Source organism: Bombyx mandarina, chromosome 25, assembly GCF_030267445.1.
Source record: "Bombyx mandarina strain Sakado chromosome 25, ASM3026744v2".
Classification (NCBI taxonomy): Eukaryota; Metazoa; Arthropoda; class Insecta; order Lepidoptera; family Bombycidae; genus Bombyx; species Bombyx mandarina.
In genome coordinates, this window is record NC_143231.1 from 7,240,676 (window position 1) to 7,256,350 (window position 15,675).

The 15,675-nt window shown below is 38.5% G+C and overlaps 1 protein-coding gene across 2 annotated transcripts in view; it reads left to right on the forward strand.

Annotated features, from left to right (window-relative positions):
* Window positions 1–15,675, forward strand: part of LOC114247800 (proteasome activator complex subunit 4) — a 31,702-nt gene that overhangs the window by 3,899 nt on the left and 12,128 nt on the right. Inside the window, exons 3-16 of one of the 2 annotated variants that reach the window (XM_089738684.1) lie at window positions 524–640; window positions 1,050–1,178; window positions 1,870–1,914; window positions 2,405–2,615; window positions 2,725–2,878; window positions 5,167–5,344; window positions 5,558–6,982; window positions 7,882–8,056; window positions 8,887–9,168; window positions 10,212–10,474; window positions 11,038–11,283; window positions 11,857–12,101; window positions 12,438–12,565; window positions 13,550–13,738. In XM_089738684.1, the coding sequence (XP_089594810.1) occupies window positions 524–640; window positions 1,050–1,178; window positions 1,870–1,914; window positions 2,405–2,615; window positions 2,725–2,878; window positions 5,167–5,344; window positions 5,558–6,982; window positions 7,882–8,056; window positions 8,887–9,168; window positions 10,212–10,474; window positions 11,038–11,283; window positions 11,857–12,101; window positions 12,438–12,565; window positions 13,550–13,738 (3,787 nt within the window). The remainder of the gene's footprint in view (window positions 1–523; window positions 641–1,049; window positions 1,179–1,869; window positions 1,915–2,404; window positions 2,616–2,724; window positions 2,879–5,166; window positions 5,345–5,557; window positions 6,983–7,881; window positions 8,057–8,886; window positions 9,169–10,211; window positions 10,475–11,037; window positions 11,284–11,856; window positions 12,102–12,437; window positions 12,566–13,549; window positions 13,739–15,675) is intronic. The other variant, XM_089738685.1, reaches the window with a different exon arrangement.

Sequence of the window (15,675 nt, forward strand, 5' to 3'; positions counted from 1 at the left end):
GTGTATAAATACGAAATAGGAAAAGAGTATCTTTATTTAAAAATAAATATAATCAATAAAAATCAAATTATTATCAATATTTTATTAAAGGCATACAAGCTATATTTAGTGATGGTTGCCTACGCCTATAGATACCGGCAATGGCAGGGCGACATGATTTCTTAGGTTCCTTTTCTGTTTATTAGCAAATTGTTTATCCAATGGAGCTTAAGCTAAATAATTTTTAGGATTACAGATATTCTGCCTAAGTATGCACCATGAATTTTTGACAGGGCATGTAAGAAATTTAAACAACTTTGTATTTAATGCTTGGCCAGATTAATCAATATAATACAAATATAACACTTGAAAGATATATGAAAAATCATTCAGAATGATAAAAAAGGACTAATAAGTATGGACGTCGCGAATCGTAAATGTATCACAAATAGCCTAAATAAAGAAATTTGAGTAGTTATTCTAAAACTCCTTTGTTTAGTCAGAACAAAAAAATAATTGTCACCTTTTTTTTACCTATACTCAGAAAGAGACAACTGATTTCACCAGAAGAACTGAAACTTCCCTGGAGACCTCTATATGACTTAGGACAAAGAATATTTGATAAGAATGCGCTTCATGTTGGAATGTTTCATTATATTAGGTAAGAATTTAGCAAATATGTGACCACTTTAAATTAAAAACTCCAGAAACACATGACAATATAAAACATAAATATTTTATTAACATTTTACGAAAGGATACATAATACTAAAAATTCTAGTGTTATGCTACAGTTTTATGTTTGGCGTCTGATATTAATTAATTTAAAACCTCAAATTACTTCAAAATAAACCTGAAATTCCCATATCATGCATTTGAATTATTTGCGAGAACTTTAACCGATTATTAATCAATCAATATATGAGAATAGATCAATAATATGTCACAGCATTAATTATTATTTAAGAAATATATGTGAGAGAGTGTTTATTAATCGAATTAGTCTCTGGCTTCTACCTCATATTATTATTGTGTATTTAACATACAACTTAACTGTATATTATATTCAGGCCTGACCGTAGTGGCAAACAAGGATTCGATGTTTTCGATTTGATTCGCAAACTCCTGTCGGGACATGGGGTTGAAGATGCACTACATTTGTTTGGTCTCTCAATCTCGGACAAAAGTGAACTGCCTACGTAAATACCGTATTTATGTCTTTTTGTAAGAACTAGCAGGACCAAACGTTCATAAAAATATATGTTTATATAAATGTCTATAAAAATAAAACATATAAATATATGTCTATAAAAATAAAACATAATATCGTCTTTTCGCATTAAAAGTGTACAATTTCCAAAAATATTCGAAATAAAGTTAACATGCGGAATCATTTGGTATCACCAGTATTTTTCTCATAAATACTATCGAAAGAGCGTAGTTTAGTTTTTTTTTTTGACTACTATTAACAAAATTAATACATAATTTTATCTTACTTTAAAATACAGATAATGTAACTGGTAAAAAATAAAAAATAAAAAATAAATCTTGCCAAGATGATTAATATTAAAAATATCACATGTTAAACCTTTAAAACGCTCTCCTGTAAAATTAGTGAGTTTTAAAATTATACAGTTTTAATGCGAGAAGACGATGTGTCTAATACTATTAAAATGTGAATTTGCTGAAAAGGAATGTGTTAGTTCTTATGGGAAGAATTAAATGGTCTCTGGAAGCTTGATCAAACCATTTGGTGGCAGATGGTGTGGGTTCATTTTTCATGGGTCCCATGTGTTCATATCAATAGACCAGGTTGCAGGGGTTTCTTACTCGTTTTACAATTGTTTTCATTTTGGATAATTTAAATTTAATTTGTTTTCCCACTTTCAGTTCTCTGGAAAGTTCATACGTTGCATTGGTGAAGTGCGCAAGACCGTAAGTGTCCGAAATAAAATCTAAAAATTAATAAAAAATATAAAATCTAGAATATAAACAAAAACCCGCTCATTTAAATTGGAATTTAAGAGTAAGCTACCTGTTTTTTTTATGTTCTAACCAAAATTAATGTTAAGTAAGCTTCGTTCTCGTCGAACCCGTCGCTTGCGACGAAGGCCTCTGCGAGTAAATTAGCCCATTGAGTTTCTCGCCGGATCTTCTCAGTGGGCCGCGTTTCCAATCCGGTGGTAGGTTCTGCGAAGCACTGCTCTTGCTAGGGCCAGTGTTAGCAACGTCGTCAGGTTTGAGCCCTGCAAGCTCACCTACTAATTCGGTGAATCTAGAATAACCCCCCGTGGTTACTAGAAAAGGTAGGAAAAAGTTTAGTAATATATTTTATTTTATTTAGTTTGAAATATCTAAAAGCAGTTTATCTATCTCCGAGAAGGATTAATTTTATAAATATGGGTTGATATCATGTCCTTTTCAGATATTTCGAATTGAGCGCAACAAAGGAGATATTAGACTTGTTACTACCTCGAATCAACCCCTGGACCGCGGACTCGTATGTATTGAGTCAACTGGTAGTATTTCTTCCTGTTGCATTACATCCCCGGCACTCGGCGTTAGGTCACGAACTTTGGTTTGAGAAGCTGATGGTTTTATGGGACACTTGCTACAATGCTCAGTGTGGAGTTTGGGTTAGTATAATCTTATCTTACTAAAGAATTTATAATATTTCGATATTATGGTATTATATAGTACGTATTTATATTATTATTTTTCTAAAGATTTTTTTTTTCTTTTCAGGATCTGATGATAATATTTACTGGTCTGGCAAAGAGAAATCCCGGTGTGATAAACTGGTCACAGTATGCTCCTAGAATATTCTCGAGATTCCTTCATGCATTAAATCTTCCCGTCAGTTATAAAGATATGCAAATTAACAATCACTACACTCTTGGTAAGTTTTATTTAATTTTATTCTTCTTCGTTGTCGGTAACACTCTTGACAGAGTAGTCATTATTACAGTGTGCTTACTGCGAGTTTTTTAACGTTCTCGATAGCGTAAAAGTTAACTCAACAGTTGGAGCAGCGCCCCTAGCGGCACACGTAGGTGAACATTCCAACTCCATACAGCTACGAGTTAACTTTTACACTATCGAGAATGTTAAAAAACTCGCACACAGGTATCAGTGGCAAACATCACAAACACGCCGCCACTCTTCTACGACGGCCGTCCTCTTCGAGCATTCATGTAGTGATGATGAGCTATTTATTTACTGCCGCTTTTATCTGGTCAGTCCACATCATAGCCGATATTCTTTGTGGCCTCGTACCTTACCCTAGACCACAAGTTGCTCAATAGCCACCTTCTGATTGTATTAAACAGTGATAATTGTTTTAATGAATAAGATAATAATTAGGTCTGTTACTACACATTATTAAACGAGGTTCGATACACGAACACCTATATATACAGTCGTGGTCAACTAATTAGGGACATTCAAGATAGTGAAGGGCTATAACCGGTTATGTACATTTAAATATAAAACCCTATTGATTTCTCAGCACCTATTATTTGCATAATGTGGTCCGATTATTATGCTATAAATGGCTGTAAATAAAAGATTTAATAAATAGAAAAAGTATTTAATATCAAAGATTAAACATGTATTAAATATTAAGGTACAATTCTGTAGTGGACATTTAATTAAGGACAGTAAAGTATAATGAAAAATACATTTACACAAAACTTATAATCTTCAGTGTTATAATATCTTTAACAGCTCATTTTATTACGTGTAAAATCAGTACCCAGTAGCAAAACCTTTGTTAGTAATTACCGCTTGACACCGATGTGGCATATACATTATCAGTTTCTGACATGTTTCGACAGGAATGTTTGCCCATGCCTCACAAAAAGCTTCATAAAGTTCATCCAAATTTGTATTACGATAAGTGGTAAGTTTTTTCTTGATTTCGTGCCAAAGGTGCTCAATTGGGTTGAGGTCCGGGCTATTTGCTGGCCAATCTAGCACCGATACAAACTGGCTGGTAAGAAACGACTTGACTGAATGGGCGGTATGTTTCGGGTCGTTATCCTGCTGAAACGTCCATATAATAGGGAGATGCTCCTCAGCATAGGGAAGCATAGTTTCTTCCAATATTGCCTTGTATTGATGTTGGTCTAAGTTACCCTGAACTTTTCTCACAGGTCCCACTCCACGTCCAGAAAATGAACCCCATATTTTAATGTTTCCACCCCCATGTTTCACCTGTTTTTTTGTGAATCTTGGATTCATTTCCGCTTTTACAGGACGCCGTACATATTGCCTTCCATCTGAAGAAATCAAATTAACCTTGGTCTCGTCAGAGAAAAGTACATGTTGCCATTGGGCGTAGGTTCAATGTCCATATTTACGTGCAAATGCCAAACGAGCATTTCTATGTTCTTTCTTCAACAACGGTACTTTGCGAGCCACTCTTCCGAACAACCCTGCTTCTACCAAACGTCGTCGAACGGTCCTCGCAGACACACCGGCTCTTTCGTTTGCCCCAAACACTTCGTGTTTAATTAAAATAGAGCCTAGAAACGGATCTTTCTTAGCTAACCTGGTTATCATTCTATCTTCTTGCGGAGTCGTTTTTCTCGATATTTTTGTTCTGGACACATTTAAAGCTGTGTTATAGCGCTTGAAATGTTGCACTGCATTGCATACCATAGTTTTTGAACAATTTAAATGTTGTGCTATCCTTCGATATGACCAACCACGCTCGACAAACCTCATGATAATTTTTCGTAGTGTTGGATCGCAACTTTTATTTTTGCCCATTTTTCTTCAAAATAATTCTCAAAACTTAAAATAAAAAATCTGGATTGCCGCTAAAACGACCACTAAACAATAAGAAAAGAAACAAAAAAGTATTAAAATTCCAATTTTGAAATTAGAACGCAATACCTCAGTGTCCCTAATTAAATGGCCAGCCAGCATTCTTTGAACCAATAGCACTATGATATTGTATCAGCTATACTGTAAAGAGGTTTAATGTTTAAGAAGTTGTTATTGTTTGTATAATCGCGCACATAAATGACTAATTACACTTACATCTAAAAGATATGGAATATTGCTAAGACTCGTTGGAAAAAAAAAAAATCACAATTTGGCTTAACTAGAGATTGTCCCTAATTAGTTGACCACGACTGTATATGAGACAAAGTAAAAGCAACTGACAATTTTTTTTAACAGATACAAAACACATGGCCTCGTGGATTGTATGGAGTATCTGCCCCGATGGAGTGGTTCTTAAACACCTGCGTTGTTTTATGGGAGGCGTAGAAAGTTACTTGCACAGTGCAAACTCGGGTCGATGGTCATATAAACTTAGGGACTTTCTAAAAAAGCTTACCAAAGAATTCCTAAACAGGTATTTTTACAGCTTATATTTAATTCAATAAAAAATTAAATTTGCAGAAGAATATGTACATACATAAGATGATAGTATAATAATTAAGTAAAGGCACATTTATTTTAAAATACTGAAAGTCCTCGGGGGTCATACATAAATAGTCCCTTTTTAAGATTGAGTACTGTATGTTATGTCATGTTGGTTAAATTTAATTTCACTTAAATTTGTCAGGTACCGTCGAGAAACTGAGCACAAATTTAAAGAGAGCTGGGAGAATCAAGTACCTGAACATTACAAACTGAGAGAAGAAGATATAACTGAGTTCATAAACATAGTTTTAGAACCTACATTGCAAGCTTTGTATAATCGAGTCGACAGTCTTGAAGTATCATTTGCCTTACAAAATTTAGCTACACTGCGACCTGCTATCGTTATTCCACCACTGCTGGAAAAATTTAAGACTTCCTTGAATTCCCTGACCGAGCCCCACAGAGTCACGGCCGCCATGTCCGGCCTGGCCGCGGTCGCCAGGCCGATGGTGCGAGGTCCCGACGCCGGCTATTCGGAAGGTCCCACTCATATCGTCCACATCCTGATGGCCGTGCTCCCAGGTCTCGATCCGAACGATATCAAGAAAACATTGGTTTCCCTTCATTTTATTTTGTTCTTCAGTTGGATGGTGCCGTTGATAGATTGTAGTTCGGCTCACGAATACTGGCCAGATCTGACAGAGGAGGAATTGCTGACGTGCGAGTCGACCGCGCAGATTGAAGACTTCGTTTTAGTTTTCTTTGAGAAGATTTTCTCGATCGTAGAATCCAGTGTACTAGAACACGTGCGCTTGGACACCAAAGAGTCAGACGGGAAGCGAAGTAAGGCTGATGCGGTCATGGAGGCAGCGTTGTCTTCTGCTACAACTGCTGTGCTAATGCAGTGCTCTCCTAAAATATTTAAGGAGGCTCTGAGGAAGTTCAAATCGTTCGCCACGCAGACCACGTTTGAGACAAATGTGTCCGGTAGTATGGTCGGGGTGTTGCTCCGTGTGTTTGCTCGAGTCGACTCCGAATCGACATTAGCCGCATTCCTGCCTCTTCTTTGTGATGAACTCGACGAGTTATTAGCGAGCGACGATGCTCTCAAGGAAGAGAATCTCCCACGAGACCTGATGTACAGACTAGTTCTATTGATGCATTTAGTAGAATGCGATGGGACGGTTCTATTAAGGTATGTCCCCAGAATTATTCCTGTACTGGATCGGGCACTTAAAATTCAAACGTATTACGCATTGAATCGGGCCTCCGAAATCCTCGCCCACATGCTGATTTCGTTCAACTGCATTGAGCTGAAAGAATGGAAGAGTTCGACTAAAGATTACAGTGCAGCGCCTCAAACGTGGCTGCCGGTCAGGGAATGGGGCCACGGCTGCAAGCTCAAGGACCTTAGTTTCAAATGGCACGTCCCCTGCAAGGAGGAGGCCGAATGCGCCCAAATGCTTTTAGATAGATATATGAAGCCCGAGATATCGAAGTTAAAGCAGTGGGTAAACGGTGACTGCGAAATGAGCCGCGAGGAGAGATGCAGGTGTTTCTATGTTCTGGTGGCTGTGTTATCATGCGGGAATTTCTTACCGCAACCCAACGAAGAGCCAGTGTTGTTGTAAGCATCAGTTTCATGAGTTTTATTATTTGAATAATTTATTAGTGCACTAGACGAATTCACAGCCCGCGTAGTGTGAGTAAGATTATAAGAGGGGTGAAAAGCTATTTGGTTTTAACCTTCATTTCGCTTAATACGCTGCATTTATCTTTGTATTTAAAGGTCCGTTTTATTTGGTATTAGCATAACAATTTGATGTTTTAAATCGAACTTCAATTAGGTTTAAACAATTAAAATAGCTGAAGAAGTTGTTTTTTTCATGATATTTTTTCTAATTTGTAAACTTTAAATAGCTCTCCTGTAAAGTTGTTCACCCCTCGATTTAATATTATATGAATAGTTCAATTCGACGCTTGAAAGGTAAACGTGGCTAAGCGACAATAACTGCTTTGTACATAAATAATAGGCAATAATATATTCGATACGCAAAAATAATATATTTCTAGGTCCATTAAAATCATTTCAATCCTACAGCTAGATTCGTTAATATATAATTTTTTTCAGGTATTTCAACTTTAAATTGAGTCGTCTATTATCAAAGGTGGCAATCTGTGCATTTGGACAAAATTTTTTTATTGATATGTCAATACAGATTGATTTGAATATAATCGTCTCCTTCAAAGAATACGGTTCAAAACCTGCATTAAATAAAGGTTAATAGTTAACCTGTTATTTATCTAAGATGTCGTTCCGAAGAGTTTTGTGACTGCCAATGGAATACAAAGTCAATAATTCGTTTTTCTGATTTACCAATCATTGTCCAAAAGTCAGATTGTCGGCTTTGATAATAGTCGACTCAATTAGTCTACTTTAAAGTTCACGCATTGTCGCTTAGCCACGTATGCCTTTCAAGCGTCGAATTGTATGTAAACTGATAGTTGATTGAATAACGATTTTAGATTGGAAACTCAAGTGCCGTCGACGAGTATACCGTACACGAACGGAGTTAAGTTTTCTATAACACTGGACGGCGAGAACGTTCGCGTCGCCGTCACGCGGCTGCTAGTCCGAGTGCAGGAGCGGATGCTGGCCGACAAGTCGGACGACACGCGCGGCCTCGAGCTACTCACGAAGGTACCTCCAATACTCCAGCAGAGGCCTAGCCATCCAACCACCAGCCACCCGAATCTATCGTCCATGTATCCTCACATTGTTACTGACACAGAAATTGACACATGAAATAGAATTCTCAATTGTACTGCATAAGAGATCTTTCATCGTTCAGCGTTTTTCACTGCAGAAATAGGTAGAACAGTGGTACCTACCCACGCTCAGAATACGCCCTACCAGCGTTAAAGGACCTTTGAATGACATTTATGAAAGTCTTCGACTTTGTCTTTATTAAGTTTACCTTAACGAGTACATTTTTAATTTAAACAAATAACTCAGAAGCTTAAATTTCCCCCTGACATTCACTGGAGAAATAGGTAGGACAATGATGTAGAGTAGATGGTAGAGCGTATTGTGAGCATAGGTAGGTCTATGCTCACAATACGCTCTACCAGCGTTAAAGAACCTTTGAATGGGTTTTTTTATTTATTGCTTAGATGGGTGGACGAGCTGACAGCCCACCTGGTGTGAAGTGATTACTGGAGCCCATAGACATCTACGACGTAAATGCGCCACCCACCTCGAGATATAAGTTCTAAAGTCTCAATTATAGTTACAACGGCTGCCCCGCTCTTCAAACCGAAACGTATTACTGCTTCACGGCAGAAATAGACAGGGTGGTAGTACCTACCCGCGCTTACTCAGAAGAGGTCCTACTACCAGTAAAAAATCAATCAAAATGCCTTTATAAAGTTTATCTTAACGAGTAGTCCCGCAGTGTACATTTTTAATTTAAAAATAAACAAATAATGCAGTAGCTTGAATTTCTAATTGACAGTTATTTATTTTTAAAGGTATGGGAACGTGTGGTGGTGATGAAGGGTTCCAGAGTCGGTCCCAGTCTAGAAGAGCGTCTGATATCGTATGGCGCGCTGGACCGCGTGCTGGACGGACGCGGAGGGCCCACTAATCGGTTCGGAGGCGCCGGGACCTCCAGACTGCGGATGTTGACGGCCGAAGCGGCCAGGATACACGACGAGTCGAGAGTGAACCTGGTGTGCGAGGCGGGGATCACGCCCATAGCCCTGAAGGCGCTGCACGCACTGGCAGAGTTGTCCGTCAACACGTACACTTCTGTGAGTAGCTATGATCTCGTGAATGCGCTTTGTCATCGTTCTCATCGAACCCGAAGGGAAGGAATTTCTCGCCGGATCTTCTCAGTGGGTCGCGTTTCCAATCTGGTGGTAGATTTTTCGAAGCACTGCTCTTGCTAGGGCCAGTGATAGCAACGTCGTCACGTTTGAGCCCCGTGAGCTCGCCTACTTGTTAGGTTACGCTGACATAGCCCTCTCAAGGCTATCAGCTTAGGTAGGAAAATAAAGTGAATGCGCATTATTTTGTATTTTCCAGGCTTCCGAGGATGTATAAAGCGAAATGTTAAGTTATGTTGTTTACGGGAGGTAGCGGCTTGGTTCTGCCCCTAGCTAAAGTCCATGGGTGACGGTAACCACTTAACATAAGTTGGGCCGTATGCTCGTCTGCCTGCAAGGGCAATAAAAAATAATCTCGGATTGATTTTAACGAATTTTTATTGGTTGACTTCAGGCACAATACGATTTTCATGAACGATTTTAAATCGGAATTCGTAAACATAATACCGAAATGAAAACAGTTTAAAAAAATTTAAATTTCTTGCCAAGAATTCTCGAGAGCATTTATCACCCGTAATAAATACTCGAGATCTACCAGAATTCAGCTCAGCAATTTTGTATAATGTTTGGCTCGCCGTATATATGCGAAGTTAAACTTTAATCTTTATCACTAGACATTACCGTGTCAAACATTTCCCTTACAGTCTTATATAGTTTTAAATATATGTTGTATAGATGCTTGGACTAGAGAAACGTTTATTGTCAGTATTCAGAGTCATAAAAGGGTTCACAGAATGTCGTTCCGTACTGACTAATATCCAATACGCTATTCCACTGATGTCATACACTATCGTCGTATCGTTTATCTCGCTATTACTTACTTACCCCCCTAATCTCCGGATCTGGAACCCAGTCGGATCTTCCTGAATGTTTCTCGATGCGATTTCCAGTAAGTTCTGGATCGTTCTACGTCAAGATCTGCACAATAGTTTATTACATATCAATGAGTTCCAAACATCTATTGACAGGTTCGAATGCTCTCCCAAATCAGACTGTACTGGATGCTCAATCATTATCCTTACTCCTACCGCACTCTGGTGCCAAAGTTGGCTGAATTGTTGATCAAAGGCGGCGAAGGCGACGAATGGCACGCCCGTCACAAAGGGACATTGTACATGATGCTCGGTCCGAGGAACGCACCGTTGATCGCTAAACAGGACTGGGAAGTGGCCAGAACGTTGTGGCCTGCCATACTGAAGGCCCCCCTCAGCGAGAAACCAAGTATACTAAAGTGAGTTTTTAATAGAGGTCGTCCAAGTTTTTTTCTCAACCTTAGTCTTTTAACACATTGACTGCCATGTAGGTCACCGGTGCCCTACGCGGCGCCCTGAAGTAATTATGTCGATTTATGTCTTCGATCTTCTCACTAAGACGCCGGAATATCTAGTAGACTCTGGGAAAGACGAATCGAACGAATAGAATGAATCTATTTCTAAGAGACCTAAATGACCAATACATACGTTAACAAACAATAGAAGGCAAAATTAGGCAATCCAGGCTCTTAGTAACAGAAAACGACATCATACAGTATCGAATTCAATTACACTATAATTAATTGTTGTGCAGTGATTAATGCATTCATTAAAAACGGAGGCGTCATAACGCATAAGTAATTATACAAACATCAGAACGTGAAGTTCAGATCATTCATTATCGAATTTCGTTTGTTTGATTGAAGAAAAAGAAAAGTTTGAATTCTCTTCTGTAGATATAATTACTTCAGGGCGCCGCGTAGGGCATCGGTGACCTACATGGAAAAGTTCAAAGTGTTAAAACTTTTTTTTTGCGTTAAAGGTTAGAACAAGCATTCGGCGATACCATACATCGTAACTTCCCAGCGGTCAACACGCGTTTGGTGATACCGCAATCGGCAATAGATGCGGCTGCCCGCCTCCTCACTGAGGAACAACTCAACGATGCCGAGTTTGTCGAAATGCTGAAGGAGGCCAAACAAAACGAAACAGCGTTTTCCGACCGAAATGAAAGATTGTACAATGAATTAATATTGGAACTGGTCGATTTAGCGGAGACGCCTAACATGTGAGTTTTTTTACTATATTTGCTACTAGTGTTAATGGCGTATTGTGAGCGCGGGTAGGTCTTAATAGTGTTACGCGCTGGGGTTCGGGATAAATAAAATTTCACCAAAGTATAACTAAAAACTGTATTCAATTCAACAAATACTTTCAAAACACTCAAGAAACACTTTAAAACTCTCAATTCGCTTGTTCTGCTTCGCTTCAGGTGATCCGTCCGCTGTTTCGCATCGAGTAGTTCCGATTACTGACTGACTGCGTACCATCCCTGCAGCGCTTTTATAGCCGATACCCGTCCCTAGAATTATGAGAATATTTCACACATCTCTAGTATTGTTTCCGCTATCTGACAATAGATAGCGTTGTACTTCACTAGCGTTCTGAGTTCTACTGATCCTTCGATATTTGTTCGACTGTTTGGCGATAGATGGCGTTACTTACGTTACCGGCGTAACAATAGCTTGCCTAAATCTATTTGAAGTTGAGGGCAAGTGTTCAGTAGAGATCGGTGGCGGAATCGGCCTAGTAAATGTGTTTGTGCAAGTTAGTATGGTGAATGATCTGTTTGTCCGCGCAGACCGTGGCGGCGGCTGGAGCTGGCGTTCAACATGGCGGTGTACTGCCCGTCGCTGCAGACGGCGTACCCGGCGCGCGCGGTGCGGCTGGCGGCGCGCGGGCTGCTGCACGACGACGTGGCGGTGCGCAGGTCGGCGCAGCGGCTCGCGCACTACGCGCTCAAGCAGCGCAAGCGCCCGCTGCACAAGATACACGTCGACCCGTACGAGCTGGCCGGCCTGCCGCGCCCCGCACAGCACATACCCGGTATCCTCACTTTCTAATCGATTTACACGTGTGGTCACTATCACGAGGTTCCATACGTCCAGTGTCGGTTGCGGATTTAACTGCATTGCTACTTTTTTCTCCAGCTGGTGGTTGTCTGGAACTGATCGCTCTTGGCTAGAAGACCGCCAATTGTACTTTTTTGTTTTTGTATTTCGCATTTTTTGTTTATTTTGCGTACAGGAAAGCATACTCTCTCTTTCTCTTTCTTTTTCTCTATCTCTATCTCCCTCTATTTTGACGCAATTATGAGAAAGACTGCGACATTATCCAGCAAAAATACAGTTAAATGAAATAAATCTATTCATTATTATACAGGTTACAGAAAAGATGTGGAGTGGGTCATGTGGTCTGAAGATAGGATACCAAAGAACGATGAAGAATGGGATAGACCGTGGCTGAGAAGTCCTTCTTTTGGATTTTATCAGTGGCCCGAGAAATTGGTGGTAATGTCTTATGTTAATTACGTAATGATACTCAATGATTCTCTTCATGATCGTTGTAAAGAGCGAATATTCCAGATGGGCAGCAAGGAAAGTGTTAATTTCTTTTTTTCCTTTCTTTCATTCTTCATTAGAGCCATACACCTATTAGGTTAAGTTGGCATAATTGATGTTTGACTTTTGCTGCCATGAAAAAGTATTATAACAGAATTTTCGGTTTTTTTAAGATTATTAATCCCAAAAGAAATTAACAACCAAAACCTTTTTAATGCTGTTCAATCCTATTTCTGACTTACCCTACTACATTTACCTGTCTACTACAAACGAGTCTAAGAACTTCTAATAGTCATAAGAAAATACTGCTCAATTCAAAAATAAAGTTAAAATTTTGTTGGGGAATTGCAAATAATATTCCTAACTTGGTTATGAGTGCCAAATGATATGCGAGTGGAACATGTCGATGACTGTCCTGCACTACGCTTTAATGATGACCTCATGAAACTCATTACGAACTTTTTTAAGGTTACCTAGTTACCATATTCTATAAAAAAAGGCATTTTTCATGAATAAAATAACATTTTTCTACTACCTACGCTGAAAGTTCGGTTTTCGTCCCACTGTACAGGTAAGAAAGTGTAACTTTTTCTCCCTGGGTACTGACAAGTGCGCATGCGCGTTAGTGTCTACGTCTGCTCTCACGCACCTAAATTTCTCCGCCATTGTTGTGCTCGGGTAATTTGCAATATTGTGTTTAGTGTAAAAGTAAAATAAACAAAGGCATTAAAATTTAATAGTGAAGTATTAAACAAAGATGACTTAGTTCATCAGACAGTTCTCATTCAATTACTAGTGGTTTATTTAAAAATTCAAAAACAGATAAATTGATTTTTTTATCGGCTCGGGTGGCAATTTTACACGCGGGAGGAAATGTCCAACTTTTCTCCCTTGGTGCACAATGTACTATTTTACATTTTGGCATATTTTTAGGTAGCCGCTCCGATAAGTCAACAGACGTGCTGTAAATTCCCTCCTCCTGAATGTATGGAGGAGGGCGAACGCTACCTTTTCGAGTTCTTCGATGACGACGAAAACGTTAACAAACTGGTCTCGTTCCTGACCGTCGAGGAGAAAAAGGGCAAGGACAAGTTCAGCGGCGTTCGATTCTTGTTCTTCAAGGTTGGTCCTTAAATAAATTATTATACTTTAGTTATCGATGGTAGGACGAAGAGTGGGGCAGTTGTTATACTATACAATTAAGATATTGACTTCTCCTCTCAAGATGGATGTGGCATTGACGTTATAATGCCGATGAACTCCGAGTATCACTGCAGATGAGTCGGGCCGTAAACTCGTTCCCACATCTATCCAATTAGTATGCGATTTGTAACGTCATAACGAGATATATATTAAATATGGAAACGTAGTCTTTTGTTACTTTTTGTAGTGAAACTTCTAATGCGACTACCAACAAGGTTGCGTTAAACATTTAACGCTACCATGGAATAGAAAGAGACAGAGCGAGAGTGAATGCGCGGCACTCGGACGCATGCGCGTAGTATACCCGTTATAGGCCAGCGCGAGCGTTAGCAACGACTAGCGTCCAGTATTTTAATGAAGTATTTAAAAAATATATATATGTACTTATTTTTCTATCTATAATTTAAAATATATAAATGTTGAAGATGTCGCATCTATTATACAAAGCATTTACTATTATAAGAGAAATCTGATTTAAGGAGGAAAAATGAAGAAAACCTCAATACTACATATTTATTTATTTATATATTTATTACACTTCATGTAAAATTTACATTGGCGGACTTAATGCCTAAGGCATTCTCTACCAGTCAACCAAAGGTAGTGCAGAGTGAATATATCGAAAAAGAAGTTTCACTTCATTCACGTGCACCAAGTTGTAAGCGCATCGTTTATTCTTGTAGTTTCTTTTCGATCATTTTATATTAATTATATTTATAACTAGCGACCCGCTCTCGCTTCGCTTCGGAACATCGATATATTACCACTAGATAACGCATCATATACAAAAACCAAACACAAATATGGCATCGACTAACTGATCTGACTACACCATCAAGTGGACAAAAACGATGTATAATATAATAATTGTAACCTAAAGTATGTCTTTTCCCCAAGCAATAGAGTGCAGTTTAGATTATTTTAACATTCACTTACAACCTTACGCCATGAATGACAGAAAAATATAGTTTTTTACAATAACTTTTATTCCAAATTTAACCTTATCTCCTTAAAAATAAAGCAAAAATTTACACGCATAGCATTTTACTTGCGCCCTTTTAAACTTACGATATTAAGACTTTACTGCTCCGAACAGAGTATTACGGAGTCGCACTTTATACTTTTTTTGTAAGAATATTTTGAGTAATTTATTTTTTATTGTTTTTTTAATTTATATTCATTCATTTTTTTCAATTTAATTCCTTATGATTAACAACAAATATTGTATAACTATAGATAATTATACCTGAGTTAGCTATATTGTACCTTGCACATCGATGGGGAAAATGGATAAGAGCTTTTTAAATCACAACAACACAATCCCCATCAAATTGTTTTATTTATTAAATACATGTCAGATTCGGTAAAATGGTCTGCACAAACCACACTGGAGCAATTAGGTTTGAAATAATTGTCGCTTCTTTTTTCTTTTATTACTCTGTTATTAAATTTGTAAAAATGTAAAAACAAATTCCAGTTTACAGATTTCACTTCGCCGTCCGTTGTACAGACGTTTGTTGCATTCGTATCTGATCTAGCGATACACGGGGTGTTCGAATCCCAGGCGGGTACCAATTTTTCTAATGAAATACGTACTTAACAAATGTTCACAATTGACTTCCACGGTGAACGAATAACATCGTGTAATAAAAATCAAACCCGCAAAATAATTTGCGTAATTACTGGTTGTAGGACCTCTTGTGAGTCCGCACGAGTAGGTATCACCACCCCACCTATTTCTGCCGTGAAGCAGTAATGCGTTTTGGTTTGAAGGGTGGGGCAGCCGTTGTAACTATACTTGAGACCTTAGAAGTTACATCTCAAGGTTGGTGGCGCAAATGCGCTGGTAGCGTAAA